Source organism: Vidua chalybeata, chromosome 9 (genome assembly GCF_026979565.1).
Source record: "Vidua chalybeata isolate OUT-0048 chromosome 9, bVidCha1 merged haplotype, whole genome shotgun sequence".
Taxonomy (NCBI): Eukaryota; Metazoa; Chordata; class Aves; order Passeriformes; family Viduidae; genus Vidua; species Vidua chalybeata.
Window position 1 is genome coordinate 10,169,279 of NC_071538.1, and position 26,407 is coordinate 10,195,685.

Genomic DNA, 26,407 nt, shown 5'->3' on the forward strand with positions numbered 1-26,407 from the left:
CTCTCTTTCCAGCTATGTGGTCCAATCTGATTGAGCTGGGTCAGGGAATTGCTTGGGTGGATATGTCAAAGGAGGTCGTTTATTTCTAGAAAAATGAGGAAGTATTGTCAAGTCTCTGGAGATGGCACGGCTGCAAGTGGAAGATGGCTGGATGCTCCCAGTTTTTGGGTTTTTTTTGTTTTTTTTTTAATTTAATGTTTTTTGGCATCCATGACTTTATATGCAACTGCACACAGAAGCACAACAGTTTTGATAAAGCACCTGTCCAGATCAGATTCAGAAACTAACAATTCTTCTGCCTATTAATCTGCCCCAAATCAAACCCCCAGGCTGTCCAAGAGCATGTCTAATGCATGTTGGTGTTTCTCCTCTGTCTTCCAAAGACAACATAAACGTTTACTTAAGAGCTTCCAACAAAAATCCATGAACAGCTACATGAACACAAATACATGAGAGGAGCTCAGGATTCATTCCCCCTCTTCCCAGTAATTTACCTGCCTGAAGCTAAAAAGTCAGAGCTACCTTTGGAACCAAAACTTCTAAAAGTCATTCCTTGCCAGCACCATAACCTCAGCTGTGCTAAGGGGGACGCCACAGACAGAACTGTCCAGCTCAGTGCTCAGGGCATCCTGCTCTGGTGTGGAGACACAACAGCCAAACCCGGACAGGGCAGGTGCTGCACTGCCACTGGAAGGAGCTGCAGCTCTTGCTGTGTGATGGAAGGGAGCTGTCTCCTAGTAATGTCTTTCTTTTTGCTCAGGTATTTTCCCTTTGGAATAGTGTTCCTAATAGCTGGCAAAATCTTAGAAATGGATGACCCCTCAGCCATTGGCAAGAAGCTGGGTTTCTATGCCATTACGGTGGTGTGCGGCCTGGTGGTGCATGGGCTCTTCATCCTGCCAATGATGTACTTCTTCATCACCAAGAAGAATCCCATTGTCTTCATCAGAGGAATCCTTCAAGCCTTGCTCATTGCTCTGGCCACATCCTCCAGGTATTATAGAGTTTCTAGACAGATCCAATAAAATACTTGCTAGAGCCTTACTCCAGCTACCTCTTGGGAAGAGCACACTATTGCTGTAGTGGAGCAGATATATCTGTATCTGAACAGTGGTCTCTGTCCAATTCACTGGTATAAATTTAAAAAATGTGTGTTTCAACATTTGGAAGTTATGTGGGAGCCACTTGGCAATAATATTTGTCATATTGTTTTCCCTTGGTTTAAGAAATATTGGATAAAACAATTTTTTTCATAGAGGACTAAAAAGGAAATAAGTTCTTTTTCCATATTAAAAATATTGTGCATCTACAAAGTTAATGTATATGAGGGACATGCAGTTTGTTCAGACTTCATTTTTGGTATTAGTGGGGAACCTCCTATTTCAGTCATGTGGAAACATTTTATCCTTTCCACTCATGTTAGTCTTTGTCTCTTGGTACATTAACAAAAGACTGTGGTTGCAAGCTATTGTCCAGCACTGGGAAAATATTTAAGCGTTCTGCTCAAGGAATAGTATCTTTTGCATCCTTTTTAGAGAAGATGTACAATGAGTTTTAAACATAGCTGAACAAAGGTACAGTGAAAATGGAAACCAGCTTGTGAACAGGCTACGAAAATGACTCCCAACATGGATAAAATGGTGAATGAAATGTGCTTGAAAGGGCTGGAATTGCCTTGCATGGAGCAGATACAGAAATGACAATTAAAATAACATTTCTGTGTAGCCAGTATGACAACACAGTTTCATGGCATCGGTGGCTGAAGGAATGTCTACAGATTAGACAATCTGATTCACAGATTTAATCTGTGAAGCCACAGATTAAAAGAAAGGGGAAGAGGGAATTATTATTTCAGTGTAGAAGGTACTGGATTTCCACTGTGACATTTTACAAGGTGTTTTTATATATAATAGTTTGCTCCAAAATTACCAATAAAGAGCAGCATGCTGAGAAACACACAATCAAGAAAAATTACATGCTGAATGGTTCTTAAACTCCAAATACACTTAAGGAAAGCTTTTTTATTAGAACATAAAAAGTTTGCAGCTTGAGATGTCACCACATCCCCAGACTCAAGTAAGATGAGAATTTTGCACTTAAAGATGTTAATGTTGGAAAAGGCTCATCAGGCTCACATTTGACACACTTGACTACCTTCCCTGCTTCTCCAGGAATTCCCTTTCCAAAAACTCTATTGCTGACAACTCAGTTTTTTAATCTGTGCCATTCCTTTCATTCTATTTTTTTCCTAGAAAGAGATAGCTTTTACTAAAAATCTGAGTATTTCTCTTCTTAGAAAAAAAATCCATCTTTTTTTGAGTATAGATGCCTTTAACAAGGGAGGTTTAATAAAGACTTACAAGATCAGCAGGTATTCCACCATTTCAAAATCATTACTTTTCTTGATTTTCTATATTATGCATCAACACTGCATTTTGGTTTTATCACCAATTCAGGAGTCCTTTACTGATCCGGAAACTGATGAGAGAGAGGTTTCTGTCTCTGCTGAGCCTCTTTAAGGGAAACCAATTCTTACTTGAGGTTTTTTTTTCAGCCCCATTTCCTCAGCCCTTACAAGCTGATGTGAGAGTGCCCTCTGACAGTGGGGAATACACAGGGAATTCATCTTTCTCTTAAACCTGTGCTTTGACTCTCCTGGGCTCTGACTCCCAGATAAGACCCTGCCTGTGGGGACATCAAGTGCTTTGAGACAGCACATTGTCCCTTCAGCTGTGCAAGGAATAATTACTTACAGGGCCAGAGAGGGTGTATTTGGGAACAGAGCTCTGGCACCAGCTGGCAGCTCAGTCTGCACCAGAATCACCAGCAGGACTTGATACCAGATTTAGTATCTTTATTGACAGAAGCTAAAGTATCACCAAATTTAAGGTGAGTCCTGAGGGAAGGCTCTGAATATATGGATTTGGGCTTTGGACATTTTTGGATTTAGCTGTTTGTCCCTCCTTAAGAGTGTATATATTTTACAAATCCAACACAGGCCCAACATGGTTTCCAATGTTTTTCTGCTCAAATCACAGTGTCTTTTCTGAGATAGCTGAACTTTTCACCTTTATTACACTGAAAGGAATGGATACTGCACATAACTGAGCTGTTGCCAAAAGAACATGCACAAATAACTGGGGCTGGACAGGAGAGCTGCCTGACAGTCAACACATCTGTATTTGGTTAAATAAGACTTGCCACAGGGGCATTATATAACACTTGTCATGTGGGTATTGGATTTTCAGATCATCCTAGAGGAGAACAAAGAGTTGATTTTAAAAATACTGATGTGTTTCTTGCAGATGTTTCTGTGTTGGTTCGGGTCTACATCTAAAGATAGAAAGAAAACCATGAGTTAGTGTGCTGATAATCATTGGAGATACTCTGCACCTGGGAAAAGCTTGTTTTTACAGCTAAAGATCAAACGACAAGAAGCAAAAACAATACCATTTACAAAGCCCAAGAATGTAACACAGGAGAACCTGAAAGCCACTAAGCAGCCATCTGCTGGCAAGGATTTTACTGAATCTCAATATTATTTCTGCTCATTTCCCCTTAGTGAAAGGTCCTGCACCCCATTCTCAGTCCCCTTATGCTTCTCCAGAAACCCCAACCACAGCATATTTTGCTTTGCACCAATATCAGTGCAGAGGCAGGGGCAGAAAAGCAGGTCTTTTTCCTTTGGTGCATCCTTTAGGACAAATGTGCACAGCTCCTCTTTCCTGCACCACTGGAGGTGCACAGCATGTGCTGCCCCTGCCCACCCTGCTCTGGGGTGTCAGGCTGCACATTTGGGGATTTCTGACTCTGACTCTTTTCTTCCCCTCACACTGCCCCTGATCTTGTCACCTATTATCACACTGAAAAAGCAGAATTTGGCCAGCAGGCAAAATTCTTCTTGATCTTAGCTTTCCTCATTCCAATGGCAAGAGGGAATTTTGTTTTTCTAGGTCATCTTTCCATATCATTAATGAATTAAAACAGCATCTTTTCAGTGGTACATCCCATCAAAAGAAGCAATTTTCATCTCCTCTGAAGACAAATTATAAACCATGAGTTTTTCAAGGGTTTTGCTGCTTATGAAACACTAAGATCTTGGCTATTGCACAGTGTAAATTAAAGGCAGATTTAGAAAGGGGAGATGAGATCAGTTTGCTGATTTTTTGGAGCAAATATCAAAATGCATTTGAATGATAAGATAAACAGAGCAGGCTGAACAGCTGTTCTTCCACAGTGACTGGCTGTCTTTGTGGCTCTCACTAGTAAGAGCTTGGCCTGGGCCAGCATTAGCTTATGCTCAGTGTCTGCAGCTGCAGCATTTTATCCCAAAATTGAGACAAGACTCTGAATTGTATTTTTAATTGTTAGAGTTAATGCTGGCAGAAGATACCTCTCAGCTGAAAGCTTTGGGTCAGTTTTTAAAAGACTTAACAGATTAAGATCACTCTTTAGAGTATTTTTTTTTCTCTTAATAAATATTAAATGTCAGGCTTTAATGTTACTGCTCCACCGTTTAACACTAGATAAAAGTAGCTTTCAAGAAAACAAACTTCACCTAGTTTAATGAGAGAGACAAACTAGACAAATTATTTGATAATGTCTTTTATAATACTGAAATTATATATTAATATTACTCCAGATCTACAGTAGGACCCTTTTTTCCCTCCATTGCCTCCAGAGAGACACCAGTAGCCAAAGCCTTAAATAAGACGTATTTTTCTGGCGTGTGCCAGATGATATAATATGAGTAAAAATGGAACATCATTGGACTACCTCTTCTAGGATGTTCCACATGACTTTTGTCAGGTGTACTCAGGAAAAGTTCATTTCTATGAAACAGGTGCTGAAAGGGTAACCAGGGATGTAAAGTAGCAATCTTCTAAGTGAGAGGTTAAAAAGACTGATTGGGTCAATCCAGGCAGAGAGGAAAAAGTTGATTTTTAACATCATGTGTTGCAACAGCTGACTGTGCAAGGAGAAATATAGAAAGCACATAAAAGCAAATTTAGTGTAAATTGAGAAAACTACCTCTAGATCATAAATTCAATTTCTCATGTGAGCAGAGAGTTCTGGAAAGTCTTTCAGCAGGAGTAAGTAGGACACACATCCTACTAACTCTAAGATGTAGTGTGATAAATTTGAGTGAGACAATGTAGTACTTGTCTAAGAAAGTACAAGAATCTGGAAATTTGTTTTCTTTCAATATCTTGCATGTTTTTCATCATCATTGCATTTACATTCTCACCATTTTCTTTTATTATTGTAATATGTAACAAACAAATAATTCAATGTGTTGTTATGTGCCTTAGAAATTTTACTTCAGGTAGCATAAAATTCAAATGAAAGACACACCTAACTGTGAGATAGTGAACAAGTTTAAAAGTTGAATTCTTGCAAAAACAGTGTCATAAAATCTGTTTACAACAATAGAAACAGATACAGATTTTGCTGGTTGTGCCATTGGTATTATGAGATTGTTTTGTACAATATTTTTGACATCTCAATCAAATTGTAACACATTAATCAGCTAAAATTTGTACATTTGACAACTCAGCTCTCTGCCCTCAGAACAGGCAGACACTTAGGTTAAATATTCTGGTATGTCAGAGTGTGGGCAAGGTGGCAAGGACTTGTAAGATGACCTTTTTGTCCTCATTTCTACCCAAAGAAATCAGACAGGGTTTTGTTACAGAAAAGCCAAATGTCTGAGGGAAGACTGTCTTTAAAAACAAGTAACTCTCCAAAACTGAGTAGCTGCAGAAAAGGCAGACAATGAGTTAAATACTTTTTTCTTGGTGAAGCCTCTAGTCAGAATATCTAGAAATGCTACTGAGTCTGCTCCCAGTTGCAGCTACTCCCATGGCTTTCAGTTCTGCATTATTTGTGAGCCACAGCCTCTTCTTTTATGAACATTTTAAGGTAAACAAGAGGCAGAGAATTTCAGTCATTCACAAATGACTGTGTGAAAAATGACAGACATGCTCAAGAGAGAAATGACATCTCATGAGCAGCTTGGGGATTACAGGGTTATGCTTAACTGTGTTTGTTTTTCAAAGTAAATATTGATTAAATAGTAGGACTGCTGAATTAAAAAGTTTAATATACCCAATTGCAGGAGGTAATCAGATTTCCATTGCTTACTTGCCTTTCCAGCATATTTACTTAGAGAAAGACTTTGGTCTGGATTTTCAGGCAGTGACTCCCAGTTTGTAGTAAATAATTCAGCAGTTAGACTTCATAAAGTTATAGAAAACAAAGATATCATACTGAAAACATAGCCTTGACTTTTTTCTTTTGTGTTTTCATGGCAGGAAGTTACTTTTCCTTTCTAAACACGGTTACTTTCCTCGAACAACAGCTTGCACAAATATAAAATGACAACTCCTATTCAGGGAAACATTTTGCTTAGGTTTTCCTGCAAACTTGGGCTTGTGATTTCAGAGTTTTTGGAATCCCTCTGTGCTTTTATAGGACATTTGCAACAACTGAGAAAGAATTTGCAGATCCAGTGTGTTATCTTCAATTGAGAACAGCTAATTGTGAGTTCAGGTATTGGAAGCACATTGTGATGTGAGGGTCACTACACACGGTGACAGAGCAATCTGAAGTGCCAAACCAGAGGAAGACACCTGGATTTCCTGTCTCAGGGCAACAGGACACTGAAGATCACACTGTCACCACACTATACGTCCCCTATTACCATCTTTTTAAAGACGTAACTTTGGAACAATTCTGAAGAAGTTTGCTATATTGCATCTGTTAAATAGTCTCAGATAGTGAGCAGTGTATTAAAGTTGGTATAATAACAAGGAAAATATTTTGTGATTTGTGTATTTTTTTCAGTGGTGTTACTTATTTTCCGTACAAACTGATGTGCCATTAAAAATACCCCCTCACTCACTTGAATGCGGTCTCATTACTCATGACATCAGTGAATGAGACACCACATGGTAAAATGCAGAATGTTACCAAAAGGCTGATAAAATATACAAATAAATATATTTCAGTGTATTAGTATTTTAAAATGTGTGCCTCTTATTAAAAATAAGAAAATATATGACCATATAGTGTTTTGTTAATTGTCTCAGTTAATGAAAACAAAAATCTGAAATATTTTTTAGGGTATCAAGTTGAATTTAAAATGAGTATCTGTCAAATGTTCTTATATCATTCCATTCTATTCCACACATCTCTCATTTACACATGTACACATTATTATATGACCTGCAGTTATGTGGTTGTTATATGATCATACAAGGGATGGGGGCAAATCTGTCCCAGGGAGAAAATGGGATTTTATATTCTTAAACACAGACGTTTTGTCTGCAACTTTTATTTTCAGGCTGCTGTTGATAAGATCTTTGTCTAACACTTCGCAGAAATAAAAAATTGTTTATACATGAAGTAGGCCTGGAAGGAAACATTTTTAGAAACCATGAGTGTAAAACAGTTTTCAGAGATTTTAGGAATAAGTTGCACAGAATGTTGTTCCCTTTTTTTGCATTCGAGTGTACAACACTGCCTCTGTGGGAATTCTGTCCCTTTGCCTCTGAAACAGGAAAAGAGAAATGTATTTCTAACTCTGGGAAGAAAAATTAGCCCTAAATCCAACATTTATACATGAAACTGTCTTTATCCTCCATCAAGCAAAGGAGTGAGTTACCTGGCAAGTGAGTCACGTGCAGAGCAAGGAGCCAAGAAGCTCAGATGGTTGTGTGAAACTTCCCCTGTCAGGACAAGGTTTGCTACAATTCATTCATTCCCCAGAAACAAAACTAACTCAGTGTGTACTTCTGTGCTGTTGTGCAGCTCAGCCACCCTGCCTATCACTTTCAAGTGCTTGCTGGAGAACAACCACGTGGACAGGAGGATCGCGCGCTTCGTGCTGCCCGTGGGAGCCACCATCAACATGGACGGGACGGCGCTGTACGAGGCCGTGGCCGCCATCTTCATCGCCCAAGTCAACAACTACGAGCTGGACTTTGGGCAGATCATTACCATAAGGTACCAACCACAATTCCACATGCTGGGGCTTGCTAGTCTGCATAGAATCATGGAATCAGCTGAGTTGGAAGGGACCCATCAGGGTCATCATTTTGTTTAGTCTGAGGCACTACTCTTGTATGTAGCAAGAATGAAACTCATCCTTGTTCTTATCAAAGGTGCATCCTCATAGAAGGGTTGTTTCCAAGTAAGAGAGCAGTAACTGCTCAAAGAGAAATTGTCATGGTCCTGCTTAATAGATGCATGTGGACACCAGGAAATGTGCTTCTCTTTGAAGATAACTGTCTAATTTTTGCTTTTAGGCAACCCATTGATCACTTCTAGCATTGGAACATTTTATTATTATTGGTGTTTAAAACACTATTTTAAACTTCACAACTGTTTTCAACTTGAAGTCTGATTTGTATCTTCAAGTGAAAGGAGAAGGTTAAAAAGTTGCAAAACTGGAAGTCTTCTATCAGGTGACAGGGAATAGTGTGTGCTGGGAAGCTGTTGCAGGATTAGGGGAAGAGAGAAGGAGGACAGATGCTACCATCAGGGCAGGTTTTCACAAAGATGTCAGGTCAGTAAGATGTTTTCTAATTGTCTTCTCTGCTGCTTGTTAGAGCAGAAAGCTTCATAAACAACCATGCTCGCAGTGGGTAGAGAGTGTTATAGCTGTGTACTCCATCCTTGAAAGGTCTGTAATGGATCCAAAAGACTGGAAGATCCAGCTGAACAATTACTGCCAGAATAACTCCAGTGACTGCCAAAGAATTCCTCAGGGACTGAAACCTGCAGGTTTCCAGCAGGGAACAAATGATTATAAAAACATTCCTCATAGTCAGAGCTTTGTGCAATATATTTGAGATCTGCTTAACTACCCACCCACTGACCTCACCACTGCCCCATTTACACTGCTGGGCCTTGCCCATCTTCTGCTGGACCTGAAAACCTTCATGACAGGAAGAGGAGAGTGCTGAAACCAACCCCAGATGACAGCTTAGATTTGCTAATGGGCTTTTGGCAAGACCTGGTTGGACTACAAAAAGAAGAAATAAATTGTGCCCATATGAGCTCTTGCTTCAGGCTTGCACTCTATTTGAAAACTGTTGGAATGAGCCTGTGCTAAAATTTAGTCTTTTCTGATTTGGAATTTTGAGATTTTTTTTTTAAGCATGTGATGCTAAAACATGGCAGAGCATGAGCAGATATCACACACACTTTGAAGTAAAGAACAGTAATTTTAAAAATTAAGGAGAAGAAGGGTGACAGCAAATGCAAAGAATGTAAGCTCTAACTTTATCTTAGCAGAACCTCCTTTTATCTCTTTTACCCCCCACATTAATGCAGTACATAAAGACCAGACAGAAGTAAAACAGTAGACTGAAAATACAAGTAAAGATTGGGAAAAATCCAAGAAGAGAAGAAAAATAAAAAGATGAACAAATGAGGACGCTAAACAGAAAATCATGGTGGACTCAGTACCTAGATCTTGATACTTTAGGACCTGGAGATTTAAAATTCAAATAATTCTGAATGCCAGGATATTTTTGCCAGAGGGGAAAAATTATTAGACAAATAATCAGTCTACTTTGCTCATAGTTTGTAAAATCCAGGTTAACAGTTTCTATCAATACAAACATTGATGTAGCAGAGAAAGAGAGTAAAGATTTCCATCAACTGATCATCTTACAGAAAGAAACATCTACATTAAGTTAAAGATGGAATGGAATAGCAGATGAGCTTGCTTGTAACGTCTTAGTTAAACATTCCTGGTTTTACTCCCAAGTAAGTCCTGAGACTTTGTGGCCTGATGTAAGAGGCAGAAGCAGTCCTGATCAGACAGACAGTTCATAGCACTTACTGGAAAGGCTTTTAATGTTCATTATAGTTATCTCTTAGCTACTGAACTTCTGTTCCTTCCTATCCATGCTCTATTACAATGTTATTAGGATGCTACACAGATTAACTTTTGCAAAATTTGATTTTAGGTCTTTCCCCTTCCCTATCACACCCACATGCTAATGTATTTTTTTATTTAAAAAAAGGGCTCTAGGTAGAAATACTGTACTGGTACGCTGTACAGCTGTAAGCAAGGGACTGGATAGCCCTGTGTTTCAGTTTCCATATGGGTGAATACACTTATCCTCATTTTCCATAGTAGGTTAATGAGACTTAACTGCTTTCCAAAAGCTCTGACATTCTTGACTGATGAATGCAGAGGATTATCAGTGTAAATGCTTTCTGTCATCCTTTTACAACTGTCAACATTTGTTCTTTGTCTTTCTGCTGGATGGCCTAGCTCTTGGAAGTCACTAGTTCAGTGGAAATGAATACATCCAGTCACTTTTGCTCCTGGAAAAAGGAATTAAATCCCTCCCTTAAAAATAACATTATGAAAAAAAAAGTTAAACCTGCCAGGTCTACTCTTACCCTAGTCTCCCACTCATTTCTACTTGCCTGGCTGAAAAAAATGGTATGAAGGTCAAGTAAAAATACTTTCCAGAAACTGAACATGTACAGTCACATTCAGGCTTGCTTCATATTTAGATCCAAGTATGCAAAGCCATGTGCTGTGCAAGGGCTTCACCCCTGGCCCAGCCTCTTTACCCTTGGCCTAACCCTTGCAACGGATTGACAGTAAAGACCCCAGGCAGGGCCAGCCACAGATTTGCCATGGTGACCCAAAAGTGTCTGCTGGGAGCTCAGCTGCCAAGGACGATAACCATGAGTGGGGCTGGCAGACTCCTGGCACACAGCTCTGGGTGTGCCATCACCCACGAGAAGTTGGCAGAACTCAGCCCACAGCCTGGCTGGCCCCTCTGCTCTGCACCTTTGACACAGGGAGAGAACAGAACTGCCCCACCGGTGCCAAGGCTGCAAAGGCTGAGGGTGAGAATTTAGCCCTGGGCAGACAGTTTGGCCTGTTCTTGCTGTCTCACCTGGATTCTGTCCACAAAACACTGGCACTTCCATGCATGGCTTGTGTAAGAGCGTGGTTTAGAAACATGGTATGGTTTCTTCCAGAAAGTAAAGCTTATTCCTTTCTTTCCTTGTTAAAGTATCACAGCAACAGCTGCCAGCATAGGTGCTGCAGGCATCCCACAAGCTGGCCTGGTGACAATGGTCATTGTTCTCACCTCGGTGGGGCTCCCAACAGATGACATCACGTTGATTATTGCCGTCGACTGGGCACTGTAAGTAACACAAAGCTCTTGAGGCTTCCGTGGGGGCAACTTTGCTAAAAAGGCAAATGGTCTCCAGGGGTACAGTAATACAGATATATCTATATATCTATATCTATATCTATATATATAAAGCAAAGGAAGTGATTATGTAATTTGAAATGGTATTAATGTAGCCTTAGATTAAAAACTCTGCTGATGTGGACATTATATTGAAAAAGACAAATGAGGGAGTTTAGGTGAGGCTTGGAAATATGTCTTGCATGGAAAGGCTGAAGAAATGGAGTCCATTTAGTCTAAAACCAGAGCTGAAAAGGTCACCACAGCAGCTTTTTAAATTGTCCAGAAGAGGACATTAATCAATCTTCATATTCACAGGAAGGGAGGATGAAGAAGTAGAACAAAGTACCTACCTCAGCTCAGATCCCAAAGGAACTTAACAACTTGTTTTATCTAGAAGGATAGTCAGGCAGTGGAAGTGGCTGCACATAGCCGGGCTGGATGATGATCTTCAAGACAAGTTCGAAGGCTGAGCCAGACAAATGTGCTTCAGGGGCAACTCTAGCACCTTGCCTTGGGCAAGGATAAGGGGCCAACATTCCTAGGAGACATGGTTTGCCTGCACTCTGCTTATCAGCCCACTGACATTTCAAGGCCATCATCTCAGAGTAGTGAAGCACTCTGCAAGAGGCCTGAGCCACTGCTAAAGCTCAAGTACCACTGCTACCACTGGCACCCCTGGGCCACAAGAGCCATGACAGCACGGTGATGGTGTGGGCTGTGTATGGCTACTGCTGCTGCAACCCCAATACAGTCAGCCTGAGTGCTGGCATCAACAATGTCTTCCTTTCACCACAGGTCCTGATGCAATTCTATGCTCTCTGATTTCAGTGCTAAATAGGCAGCACCTGCTTACAGCCCCCAGTTTTGCAATCGCAGGCATTCTGTAGAGAGGGCACTTTGCTGCATCCCCAACCATGGGGCATTTAACAGCAGAGCCAGGGGCTGAAACTTAACACACTCAGGATAAAAGGGATTTATGTCACCCATGAGAAGAGTTACTTTAAAAATTCATATGTAGTGGTTTATTTGAACTCTCAACTTTCATCAATCAATTTTGAATAGTTTAGGAAGATGAATCATAAAATACTGGTCCCTAGCTCATTAGCATGTTAATTAACTGTGTAACTAGCATATGCATACACAAGGAAATGTCCAAATTATTTTTATTTAAGCTATATAAAATACATGTCCTTTAATATAGGGAGTTTCATTACATCAGGGTTCTAGGCAAATTGTGTTACAAGACCATTCTGTTATATATCCTATTTTATTCAACTTTTAGCCACATTTTTTTTTTATATGAAGAATTGTGAGAAAAAATATTTTCTGTCCAGTGTAATAGAAAATTATTATTATTAGCATTAATAGGAGTCATGAATCTTGTGTTGTATGAATATTTTAAGACTGTATTACAAAAGCCTTTTCCCTCTATATTACTCAGTTTTTGCCCAGCTCTTGCAACATCAACATTTCATTGTTTTTCCAGTAAGCCTTCCAGTGTACATGGGAATTATTCCTCTTTTTGTCTTACACAACTTTTCAAAACAACAAAGAAAAGACTTTTCAGACTATAGCTCCAGATGGTATTAAAAAGTGAGTAAGGAATAGACCCAATTTTCTGTCTTTTGCAGATGACCTTTCAAACAAAAAGCATATTTCTGTATTTCGGCACTTGGTGGTTTCAAGAGCCTGCAGATGTAAAGTGTCAACATGGTTGACACGATGAATATTTTCAGTATTAGTTTTGGAAGTACTGGAGTATGAAGAATGCTTAAAGAAGGCTGGTTAGATGATCTCACGAGACTGAAATACCCATTACAATGCACTGCAGGTATTACAACTCTCTTAGGTAGCCATAACGTGTATGTGACCTTCATACCTTTAGCTAGTGCTTAGAGACATAAAGAAGACAATCAAAATGTTTCCTAGCTCATTTATCAAACACAAGGTTAAAGTTTTACATCTTTATAATATCAATTACAGCTCAAATGCCACTGACTCACAGGTTTGCACTGAGAGAAATGCCACCAGCAGCAGGTTGGCCTCTCAGTGGAGAAATGCCAATGGTGTGTGTTGTGATTCTCCTCATGCATAGTGCAGACTGCTCCATACACTCGGAACGTGGAACACAACTGGTCAAACAACGTGCCAGGCAGTCCCTTTTCTTAAGAGTTTCAGTGTGGAGCACTGTTTCCTTGGAGAAATCCTGTCTTGAAAAGATGCTAATTAGTGCTCAAAAGGGAGCTCAAACTCTTGAGCTCTGCTCATACAACTTCTCTACCACCGCTGACTTGTTGCACAATCCAAAATTAACAACACTGAATATCTTTCCAAGAATCACTATTTGATAATCAAGAAGGAAAGAAGTCAGTGTGTAACAGGAACTTTTATCAGTATGTGCTGTAACTGCTTTTTTTCCCTGTTTAACATGTTCTTGTGGAAATTTTCTTCAGCGCAAAATCCAAAATCAGAATAGCAGGAATTTTTAAAAATTGATTAAGCAAACAAGTGTAGGACTGGGTCCTGGAGTCAACAACCACATCTAGGTGTAGGCTGTGGAATATTATTGCTGAAGTTACTCGCAGTTGCACAAACAATTTGGTAACTCCACATACAAATAAGCTTTCATACAGGAATTTTCATGATAATTAAGCAGGCAAATGCATAAACATTTATATGCACTGCATACTTGCCTAAAATATCTGAAAAAAAAAATCAGCACAGAGTTTAAATTCTTTTCTATATTAAGATACAGGATCAGAAATCTGGGCAGTGTTGATATTGGACCGTCACTGACTTTAATAAGCCAAACATCTGGAGATTTCTGAACCTCCATTTTATAACCTACGTTTATAAATTAAGTTACTAATATGACAGAGTTTTCAGATGTATATGTTTTTCTTGGGAAAGACATGATGTATTTCAGACTTAAAAGCTGTATCATCTATCTGAAATCTCATCAATTTCAACTAATAGGTTCCAGGATGATTCAAGTGTAACACTTGTCTTTGACAGCCAGTTACTTTTGTCTATTTACAATCTGTATTTTAATAGATTTATTTTTTTAGACAGTGGGTAAAAAGTGTAAACAGGGAAGAAATCCCGTAAGTGAATAAAACAAAAATAGTTCAACTATATATACACAAAATACTGTCAAGCATATAAATTTAAATTGGAAAAGGTAACTGAAAATGAAGAGTATTTAAGAGCTACTGCATAGCCAGCGTAAGAGCCAAAGTCACCACAGCTTTTACAGGAATGAACATTACTTAAATATGGTCAGTGGCTCCTTGGTTTTTGAATGTAGTTACGTAGCAATCTTCTGAATTATTTTGATTGTATCCTGCCCATTCTACCAATACAATAATCTTCTTAAGTAGCACTTTGGTTGCTAAGATTGGTACCATGATCACTAATATAAGGGACTGGTTGCGTTGGCCGATCTCTGCTTTTACTGAATTCAGACATTTGCAGCACCAGTCTCTAAATCAGGCCATGTTGCTGGACCTTAACATACAAACTGGGACAGAAGTGCAGGTGATGTGCAGTTCCACCTTTTCAGTGCTGAATCAGCTTGCATCTCTAGGAGGACGCAGCTGCTCCACTTAGCTCAGTTACACAATCAAATGTGTGGCAGCACAGCACACCAAGCTGGAAAAGGCTGGAAAACCCAACTGAGCTGCTCAGTAACTAATGAATGCCTGATACCAAACTTCTTAACATTTCTAAACATTTTAGCTCATAAACCCAGCAAAACTGGCCTTCAGGTATATTTACGGCTGATGGAGGCACAGGAATTTACCCAAAGAGCCAACACCTTACCATTACTGTTTCATTTTCCAGAGACAGGTTTAGAACAATGATCAATGTCCTGGGGGACGCGCTGGCTGCTGGGATCATGGCCCACATCTGCCGGAAGGAGTTTATCAAGGATGGTGACGAGGTAACCACACTGTGAGCCAGGGTGTGCCAGGGTGTGCTGTTCTATGGCATAGAACCTGTGAGCTCCCACATTTGGTTCCTCCAGTTTATAAAAGGTGTTTCAGAGAGAGGACAGAATTGGGCAATGGGCAGCTTAGAACACAGGGTGGAGGGATCTTTTTCCATGAGGTCATGTGAAAAGCCGCTGGAGTTCAAAGTTTGCAAGGCAGCTGTGTCTGGAACACTGGGGATGGGAGCAGCAGAAGCAGCTGCACTGTCCTGCAAATGCATGAGATGCTGGGACTGAGTCCCACACTCAGCATCCAGGTCCTGACTGGCCAGTAATTTGTCCTTCTAGAAGTGTGACCAGCAACAGAGCAGGGTGATAGATGTCCTTGACCACCTGTGTGGAGGGAGAGGTAAAGGTATCCATGAGTGTGTATATGCGTAATCAATGAGCTCACATCAAAAGCAACCAGCATTTGCAGGTTGCAATGCAATTTGCATTGCAAGCCCCTGAGTCAGCATAATCTAAGCCACCCTTGCAATAGTTTTCTTTCCAGACTAGGACAAGCACATGACTCCATTCTAGACTTCATTCTCAGACATCTTCACGCTTTCTACATTTAATACAAGTCCTTCCTTACAGCTTTGCTTTTCCTCATCTGTATCTTATTTCATGCAGCACACATACCTCTGTATTCTGCCCCAGCCTCCTTCCACTCCTATGCATTTCTTCTTCCTCTTTGGCATGCATAATTCAGTCCTTCCTTCCATGAGGAATTCCTCATGTCCTTCCATCAATCCTTGACAAAGGAGATTCCGAATTCCATGAGCCCATCAGATTTGGAGGTGCTAATTTCCAACCATTTTAGCTCATGGCAGACTTTCATTACCTTTCTTCCACAAAGACAGAATAGTTAATGTAGGAACATTTCTTCATCAGGACTAATCTTCACAATACAAGTTTCATTTCTGTGCATCATCTGTAGTATTCCACACAAATAGCAAAGTTTTATTTCTATCATTATTTCTCCCATTCTACAATTTTGTGATCAATCCCATTCTCATGCCTTCCTGCAACATTCATTTAAAATTCCTGCTCTTTCAAGTAATATGTAAGAAGACAAACAGTGTCCTCTGAGGTAATTAGCACCTGCAGTAATTACTGATGACAGGATTAGGCCTGACTACAGGGGCTACACATGCAGCTACCTACAAACCCCCTAAAATATGACCTATGGGCAAGGTAGGTTATCCATTACAAAGCCAGAATTGTAGGCTGAGCTCCTGCATAACACAGGCCTCCTGACATTTCACTGCTGTATTTAGAACTCAGTCAGAACTTAAGAGGAGATGTTGCAGTAATATGAAATCCCTCCTGAGGGATTATTTAGCCATCTGTGATGAGATTTTTCTTTGAATCATGTTCTGTAATGGTATTAAAATATACCGTTAGTCTGCCATACATTTTGGCTGCATAATTTGTGCAGTTAGTAATATATACCCAAAGGCCTTATTTTCTCAGCTGCAAGCCCACCTCCTTTCTTTGCCAGTATTTACGTCTTACTTTCCCCATCAGAATCTGGTTTGATTTAAAGAACACTTCCACATTTAACTTATGAATCAGTTAATAAAATCCCCTTTATTTCTTTCAAAAGAGACAAAACTGAAGAGACAGGTGTTATTTTACTGAGTTAGAAGAAAGGCATAAGACAACAACAAATGGTTTGTTGGTCTATTTAACTGCACCCAAGAGCAAGCACTGCTCAGAGCTTAGCACAGTGGCCATTGAGAGTCTGTACCTTTTGAAGTGAGCCCTGGAATTCTGGTCTCTATTTACCCTACATGTATCATGCTATCACTGGCAAGCAGCTGTTACCACGAGTGTAAGTTCAATTAGAGTTATGGCAGAATTTGCATTTTCACACAGACTCCTTTGCTTCATGCCTTAGTGTATAGGGGAAACAGCTTCTGGAAGTCCATGGGGGCTCTAGATAATCCTGATGAATGTAAAGCAGCCCACAGGCTTTCCAAGTAGAAAGTCCCTTCCTGTTGTATACAGCAATCAGTGGCAGTATTCCAGATCTTAATGCTTTTCACATAGGTGCCATTGATCTGTGAAACTAAGCCTATTAACATCCATCAGATTGTGGCTTACCAGAGGAATGGCTGTGTGAAGACCATGAATGAATCTCGTGGACCAGAAACAGAGAAAGGATTGCAGCACCATATACCCATACAAGTGGAGCAAGAAGAAACTCCAGTGGAGAATCACACTAAAAAATCCAACAGTAAAGACCACTGCACTATTGAAATAAATGAACTAGAAACAAATGTGTGACTGCTACACTCAGAGGTATCTCACACCCCAGTGACCTGATACCCAATCTCTACCTCACAGCTGGAAGAAGGACTCTTTGCCTTGAACAGGAAAATGTGGACTTATCGCCACCCTGCTTGTACTGGAGCTAGGGGACCAGCTGTGAACGTCAAGAAAGGCACACAGCTTGCAAGAGACATGGGCTTCTTTAGGTGGAAGATTTTACTACTGAAAAATTAACTAATGGACTGCTACTGTTTTATTCTGCACTCACTGACTTCAATATAGTATTTGACACTCCTTGTGCTTCCTTTTTTTTTAAAAGCTTTTTTTTTAATTGACCCTTTTTGATTTTCTAACCAAAGCCTTTTTTGTGAATCTCAGTAATTACCAACACTGTAAAATTTTTGTTATGTGAAAATGTTTCACCAAAATTGCTACAGATACTAGTTTTGTCTCATATTCACTAAATATAGAGTTTGTGCTTAGTTTTAGAACAGCAGTAAGAAAATCACACTGATTTCCTGATCTCAAGGTGTTACATCTATTCCTAAATAACAGTGCAAGCACAGGGGAAGTGAAGTGTGCATTCGTGCAAGAAAGGTCATTAAGGTAATTGTGATGGGCAGCCTTCAGAGACAGGCAGTCAAGTGTGATACCTAACAAAAAGATTTCCTAGGTCACTGCAGAGCACAGTTTGCCTTCCAAGTGCCAGATTTATTAACCTTTTTTTAACCTAACTCTTCAGTAAAGTCAGTTCCATGCACATGCAGTGGCAGAGGCGATGTGAGCTCTAATCCATAAGCACTGGTGCTAATGTGTCCTCTCCTGTAACCTATAGGTTGTTCTACTGTAAATATGTATAAACTCAAAGCTCAAGCTCATGAACTATGTGCTGCATCCAAAGGGCAGACTGAACACAAACTGGGACCCGAGCATGCTGAGTTAAAATGGGGCTTTGTGAGGAGTTTGCTGTGGAAACTGCCCCATTATTTCTCATAATTCAGTTGACAGTTACTCCCTTTCCACTGTCTACTGAATCTTTCACTTACAGTAAAATCTGCTGCATATGTTTCCAATGTTTATGATAGAGAACATTTTTAATAAACCTGCCATTTAAAAACAGGCTGTCTGTGCACTTCTACTATTAGTCTTCTTATGTCTCTGCTAAAATAGAGAGTGGAAGTGAGGAGACCTTTTGAAAAGTTGGGATTTGATCCAGAGATTACATACCAGCTCATACCAATACACTTGACATATTATATTTAGCTACTTGTGGCATAGCAGCTTGAGATACCATGTGCCTGGTATGCTAATATGCTCTTCTCATCTGTAAGGGAAAAATGACCCAGTCAAAAAGGACAATTTCTGCATTAACCAGAAGCAGAAGTGTTTCATGCATTAGTTCATTGCAGATTCAGTGTATCATTCATTCATGATTAGTGGTTTTCCTGGGATGTACATGTTCACCTCTTCTTCAAGGGCTCGTGTTCAGACTATTTCTTATATCATGCACTGAACAGTTGCCTCAGAACACTGTAGTATATGTAGTTTAATTACCAAGCAGTAAAGCCAGAAAGAGCACACATAGGTCTTCTTCGTCCGTAGTTCCTCAGAAATTCTGTAAAATGTATTCTTTTGAAAATATGCACAATTGGTAACTGTTTTTCCGACTTGACCTTAGAGTGAAAACAACAAACTCAGAACACAAAGAATAGGGAAGAACTGAAATGATTCAAAGCAGTTTGCTCCAGAGCAAGTCCAATAAAGGACCTGCTCTGCAGAGTGGCATAAGAATGAGTGACTGGGGAGAGCTGAAACTGGTCTGTGCCCCTCTGAATGGGCAGAAACACAGACTGACAAACACAACATCTGATACTTTTCATCTCAGCAGCACTGGCAGCTCCTGGAGATCCCCCTCATCCTTCTCCAGCTGTCCATTCCTGCCCGCACTGCCTCCCCTCCTTTCCCAGCTGTACAGACCCAGTTATTTATGAGGCCAGACAAAGAACCAGATGAGAAGTATTTTTAATTCAAACCAGTTCACATATGTTTTTAGCACAGTCCTAACAGACAGTTGTGTCAACACAAGTGAAGGGGTAATGCAGGGACAAGATCAGGCAGACAGGGATGAGACAGGTTAAGGGCACGTGGACCGGGCAGGGTCTCTGTGTGCCAAGTGTGCCCACAAAGAAAACACAACCTAAAGTTTCAACTTCACCCAGTCAATTACAGCTACATGAAGTGATAGTATAATCCTGCCAGTCATCTATCAGTTTAAAAGCACCTTACATAGATAAAAATGATGAAGAAAGAGGCCAAGTGGATCCAAGATTTGGAAGAAGTAGTCCCAGACTAAGTGGTTTTGCAGAGTGTGTCCACACACCATGTCACTGTGACAAGCAGAAAGTGCTCCCAGCCTTAACACCACCTTCTAGCATAGCCACCTACAACCTTTGGTTAACTACAAGTGCAAATCCTTTTGCTCCTTGCCTGAGACAGCTTACTTGGTGTGACACTTTTCAGTGCAGTCATGGCTCAAGAGGTCTAAGTCAACTCTGGTACCTAAGCAGCTCCTAGAAGGAGAACTTCAAACAAGATAAAGCACCAAAGACCAGCAGTCAGTTGTGTTGCTCAAGTCCTGCACAACAAAGAAAACCACAACTTTGCCCATTATGCTCTCACATGTAGGTAAGGTGGGAGTCTCATGTGTGAAGGCATACTTCTATGGAATCAACAGGCTGGTCTAAAAACAGCTTTCTGCATTCAAACGCTACTCAAAGAGTGCCCAGTTCTGCTTTGCAAATTGGAAATGCATTATGTTTTTAACATTTTACTGTTTGGATTTTTAAAACTTGGGGTTCACAGCAATCTGTGCCTCCCATTCAGCTGGCAGGAAGGCAATGGTCCTGTTTCTCACCTGGCCTTTTCCATTTGTGGTGTTAAATGCTGTAACTAGAGGCCTAAGGCACTTTGGCTCTTGGTTCTGGTAAATATGTGTTGCTTAGTGTATTGTGTTCTTGACTGGGGCACCTGACTGCTACTGCCGTCATTCTGTACTGATCGCAAGACACCACTGTTAGCTGGGAGAGGTGAACACTGATGCTGTGATAATTTCTGATCATTTCTATGGTGAGTTTTCCTCCTTTTAGCTGTTTTCTGTGTCTCATGGTGTGTGTTGTCAAGCAGCTTGATGCACAGTGCAATTAGACTAGCAGTAGGTTCCATAAGATATTTGTATGCATGGGTCTGTTCACGTTTTCCAGTTACAATCACACTTCCTTCCAACAAAAATAACAAAGCTGTTGATTATGAAGTTAGAGTGCAAGCTTTGTGTTGGTAAATATGTTTCTCCTACTTTCAGAGCATAAAAACAAACATGTGACCTTTACAGTCTCAAAAAATTTATATTAAAAAATCAATCAATCGACCAGTCAATCACTTATTACAACAGTTTGCATGGTATCATTTCAAGCATATGTGGAAAGAACATATTTCTTAACCGGCAACATTCAATCCTGTTTTGAAGTTGCCTCCCCCTGCCAAACAAAAAGGGAATGTGGCCAAGTTTTCTAAAGGCACACTGGGGAAGAGTCTTGAGGAGGGAAAGAAGATAATTAAGAAGGGTGGTCCACTGCATACAGTTGTAGAAGAAAGAATTTGGGAAGTAACCCAAATTAGCACATATTTATCAGAAGTAGTGGTTTTATGCTTGTTAATTTGCAACTCCTTTGCTCTGATGATACTACTGAGAGGAAAGAAGCCGCTGCAGATTTTTGTGGCATAAAACATCATTAAAGACATATTAAAACAGGTTCTTGAGGATTTTGCCAATGCCAAGGAAGTTCTGCAGTGTTGAATTGCTGTAATAAATCCTTGTGCAACAATTAGAACTGAGAGAAAGAGATACAACCAGAGCACTTACATATCTCAGTAATTCCCAAGAGCTTTTGGCTGCCAACCCAAATACAGAAGTTTATGGAACTAATAGTTACTTATATGCTCTGCTAGTCTTAATTGACTCCACTTAAATTATTTAATTGCACCTAAGTTTATTTGTGCCAGCTGAATACGAATCCTAACATACAAATAAGATGATCTAAATAGTCAAAACACTAAACTGGAGTAGCCCACCCTGCTATACTAGCAATTCTAGTATAGAACTAGAACACAGAAAAGACAGGAACTCTGTAACACCCCCATTTGATGAGGTCTCGCTTTCAATTCTACAACAAACATCAATTTTAGTCTCTTTTTAACAACAGCAAACTGATTTATAATACTTTCAAAGCAGACAGAAAGCTTCATCTTCAAGCCAGATGGATAGTCTTGGAAATGACCTCAGTCCTTTCTGTGCTTTCCATAAAAATGAGGTAACTATTAGCAGAAGGTGGTTAATGTGTGCAAGCAAAATGTGTAACCTGGGAGATGAAGTGAATGTGGAAAGCTCAGGCTGCCTTTGATCTTGCCCAACGCTAAGCACCCCCGTGTCTGTGCCTCTGCTGAGCACCCAGGTGTTTTTCCAGCAAGAGCAGCTCTGTCACTACAGCCACAGAGACAATGAGCAATTGTTGGCTCTCCCCTGCAGGCACTAAAGCTGACTGAGATCACAGCCCTCCCCACCTGAGGACTAAGTACAGGGAGGGGAGAAAAGAATGAAGGTTTTTCTACAGGGATGCTACTGTTGCCTACCTTGCACTGGGAGAGCACAGTTTTTTGCAGTAATAAATATCTGGCTTTGCTGCATTTGGAAAAGAGGCCCCAGAACAGACAAATTTAATGCACCCATTCACTAAGGGCTGAGCTGAAAATGAAACACATGTATTAAAATTCTCAGTTTAGCCTGTGATTTCACCTACAACTGAGTTGAAAGACACTCAAAATTACATTCCTCACTAACTACTCTGGAGCATACTGATTGATATTCCTGGAATTTGTAAGAGGGTTTGTCCCACAAAACCCCAAATGGATTAGATCAATAGAACAGGAAGGGTGGTCACTACTTTAGGTCAGGTTCGTTATTCACTCAGACTTCCCAACTGACCACAAGAATGCAGGGTTTGCTTCCCCTCTGTAAACAGAGAAAAGGTCCTTTCTAAATCAACAGGGTGATGCATGGTAAGGATAAATGAACTGAAGACTGAGACAGTTACATAACACAGTAAAGGGGACTCATGATTACCTTGGATTAGCCACTTCTGTCTCTCTGGAAGCACTACTCACAATAGTCACAGGAATTGCCAGGCTTCCATTTTAAATGACTGAACCTCAGATGTCATCATTTATAAAGCAGCAACAGTTGCATCTCTTTTGCCCAGAAGATGATATATGGGAATAGATTTGGCACAGCTGAGACTTTTGGCAGATTTGTGTCAGGGTATTTTATAAATTTTACAGGCTGTCAAAGTGAAATTGTAGCAGTCTGTTATTGAGAGTGGTATTTTGGGGAACAAGTACAGAAGGCTTCAGAAAGACAAGATGGGGAGTATGGTGGGTGAAGAGGGAAAATGTTCAATCACTTTTCCTGCAATAGAATCAGACCTTTCCCTGCTGGCTCCACAAAGAGATGGTATCAACAGCTGGCGCTGTAGGGAGGGAGCAAGGCATCCCTCTCCTCACAAAGCTCCTGTCCCCACATGGCCACTGAAGGCAAGTCTGCAGATACCCACAGGCATCTGTGACTCCCTTCACAGCTGTCCTTCCTTCCAGCATAGAGCACGCAGTCCAGCACAAGAACCAGCAAATGTTGCTCCTGAAGAGTTTGCAACTAAATCATTACAAAACACCAGATTTCCCATTCCACTGGAAATTCCACTGGGATGTGCTCAGGTAGGTGAGAGGTGTGCTTTACAGGTTGCATCTCGGTAAGTTTTGTTCTGCAAGGTACAAAGAGTTCTACATCTGTTGCTTTAAAATCACCCCTCTTTCATCACAAAGAGATGTCTGCATTTCATTTAGGAATTAAATATATGCTTCTGTGTTTCTGCACACCATACCAGCTGAAAGCCAGGCTTTGACCCACCACATGAAGCTCACTGTAGTTAATCATTGCTTTTGAACTTTCCTAAAAGGGATCTGATATCTCTAGCCCACCACTCACCACCCCCACCACCACCAAAAAAGAAGTATTTTAATAAGATGGAAAAAGCAGGGGAAGCAAAACAAGAAATGTTTTATGTTCACAGATATCTCATATTACATCTGCTACAAAAACTGCATGGGCAAATGGCAAAACCAAAAGAAAAACGAGACTGACCTTGAGATGTTTCATTATGATTTCATTGCTTCTAGTGGTTGTATTGGGTTTTACCACTAGGCTATTAAAAACATGTGGAAAATATACAGAACTAAGTCAAACTGAGCATTTTCAACCCTTCTTCTTTTCAATTTAAATACTTTCATATTTCTTTAATGAGTTTTCCTGAAAACAAAGGGCAGAGATTTGGGTAGTCTATATTGATAGTTAATCAGTATAATCTTTGTTTTAGAATAAATAATCCACTTTTTTTAATAAAAGAAAAATTTCTCTCACATGAATCCTTCCTAACCACATATCTGTGGAGGGAGGAATTAGGATGGACAGGAGGGTGTCAGTCCAGCACTGTGGTAGCATCTAGCTCTAGCAGGAAGTTCTGAAAGGAAGTTTAAAAGCTCTGCAACTGGGAGAATTTCCACAGCTCCTTCTCAGCTGTGGTCTCCACACTGGTGCTGAGCACAGGACTGATGTACAGCTCCATACCTCACTTTCTGCACAAGCTCTCCAGAGTAAATTTCACAATAGGTATTAAGAGGTGATCTGCATCCCATTTTGTTCATCCCACAAGTGGGAACAACCTGGAAGATTCACTTTGGTTATTTCTGCCTGGTTTGGCATTGGGAGATTCCCGTTGGTTCCTCCCAGCTGCTTTGCAGAGAGAGCAAGAACCACCAAAGTGAGTATTCCAGTGCCAAGTCATTCAAGCTGTGGATGGTGAGGGTGCCTCAGGGTACAGCAACTCAACTCTTCAGCACATCAGGGAAGTGCTTAGAGTTTTATTCCACTGCTGCATTGCAATAAACAGACCCAAAACAGGTCCACCAGAAAGAACAGGAGACATCTAGAGTGTTATGTAAGTAATTAAATTAATTTTAATCCTGCATAAAATATGGATCTTAAGATCTTTTTAAAGCTAATTCCTGTGATGACTGTCAACAAACAATTCTATCCGAAGTAACAAAATGAGTCTCATTAATTTCTTGTATGCAACTGGAGCTGAAAATACTGAAAATCAATACAATTTTTTTATCAGAAGCAATGTTCTCAGCAGTATCATAATCATATGCTAAAAACAGATTCTGGAACTATCACGGGGAAAATTTGAGTAGCCTGTACAACTGTGCATTAAAACACTCTCTGCCTGATTCAAAACCATTTAAAGGACTTTCTTGATGGACTTTTTAATGTCCTTGGATACTACTGAAGAATTTTTATGGAAATACTTTGTATACTGGATTATTAGAACACATTTATCATCCATTGCCTACACATATATCTCACAGCTGGCAGACTTCACAATAGCAGCATGAATCACAGCTACAGGGCACACCAATATTTTCCTCACTAAAGGCAATGCAGTTCTTTAGGGAATTTACTCACTGTTCTTGCATTAGCAACATAAAAACCAATTACAATGACCTCCAAAAATTAATCCATTAGACAAGGAAATAAAAAAAACAAAACAAAACAAAACAAAACAAAACAAAACAAAAAAAAACACCCTAAGCTTATATTATATAAGACTCTATATATGTTTAAGTTTTTAGGATAACTACACCCAAACCCAGGAATCAAGACTCAACAACATTACACTGTAGAATTAAATCAATTAACAGGTTATTGGACTGCATCATAGAAGCTTCCCAAGAGACTGCTTCCTATCAAAAATTCTACTTGTAAAATATGTCTTTATTCTTGTTAAATAAGAATAAATTTGCTTAGGTTTTTTTAGGCAAAATTTGCAAAAATGTTAGTGGACTCAGTCAACATGGTGAGAAAGGGCATCATAAATTAAACTTATTTACCACCAGGAAACACTTTCAAGAGAGAACAATCATGAAGTTTTGATCAGACCCCACCCACATCCCTGCTCTGCATGGACTACTGGGGAGCAGAAGAAATGGCAGTGGGTCCCAGGAAGGAGGATACTTCCCATTCTCATCCACTTTGCTAATGCAGATCCCCAGCCTCACTCCTGCAGGCACTGAACTCCTGGTCAGGAAAAGTCCCCTGTGTCTGTCTTGCACAGCAGCAGGAGAGGCAGAGGGCGTTTGGCCACAGATGCCTCAGGAGCAACCCTGCCAGCTCAGCTCTTCAGCACCTGCAGGAGTTGGAGGATCCTTTCCCCAACTGCCCTTTTAATGTACAGTCCTGAAGGATTTATGAGAGCTAAGATAAATAATCTCCAAATCCCAAAAGCAGCGATTCTTCTGTTGAGCAGATGCAGCAGCTCTTCGCCCCGGCAGGGCTGCCTGGCCCAGAGCCCCCGGTGATGGGGGCAGCTGCCAGCCCTGGGAAATAGCCCCACGGGGACCCTGTCCCGCTGCCGGGGACACTGTCCTGCTGCCAGGGACCCTGTCCCACTGCCGGGGACCCTGTCCCACTGCTGGGGACCCTGTCCCACTGCCAGGGACCCTGTCCCACTGCCGGGGACCCTGTCCCACTGCTGGGGACCCTGTCCCGCTGCCAGGGACCCTGTCCCACTGCTGGGGACCCTGTCCCACTGCCAGGGACCCTGTCCCTCTGCCGGGGACCCTGTCCCACTGCCAGATCTGCAGTCAGTTCCTCAGGAGCTGTCACTGCTCCTCCAAGGGAGGCATTGGCAACCTCTGCCCCCACTACATCTCCCTTCAAATTTCATCCATAGTTTTTCTTCGAAGATTTTTTCTT

The 26,407-nt window shown here is 40.6% G+C and overlaps 2 protein-coding genes and 1 long non-coding RNA gene across 4 annotated transcripts in view; 1 reads left to right on the forward strand and 2 right to left on the reverse strand.

Moving 5' to 3' along the window:
* SLC1A7 (solute carrier family 1 member 7) overlaps window positions 1-17,502 on the forward strand; it is a 46,810-nt gene extending 29,308 nt beyond the window's left edge. For both annotated transcript variants that reach the window (XM_053950701.1, XM_053950702.1), the window contains 5 exons: window positions 761-994; window positions 7,813-8,007; window positions 11,052-11,186; window positions 15,081-15,180; window positions 17,266-17,502. In XM_053950701.1, the coding sequence (XP_053806676.1) occupies window positions 761-994; window positions 7,813-8,007; window positions 11,052-11,186; window positions 15,081-15,180; window positions 17,266-17,502 (901 nt within the window). The remainder of the gene's footprint in view (window positions 1-760; window positions 995-7,812; window positions 8,008-11,051; window positions 11,187-15,080; window positions 15,181-17,265) is intronic.
* The window catches only part of CPT2 (carnitine palmitoyltransferase 2), a 64,750-nt gene that overhangs the window by 37,386 nt on the left and 957 nt on the right, over window positions 1-26,407 (reverse strand). The gene's annotated exons all lie outside the window — the stretch shown is intronic.
* Window positions 3,158-11,081, reverse strand: LOC128792366 (uncharacterized). The gene is made up of 2 exons (XR_008432383.1): window positions 10,932-11,081; window positions 3,158-3,333 (listed from the first exon to the last, which is right to left on the reverse strand). It is a non-coding gene; the product is annotated as an uncharacterized LOC128792366 (long non-coding RNA).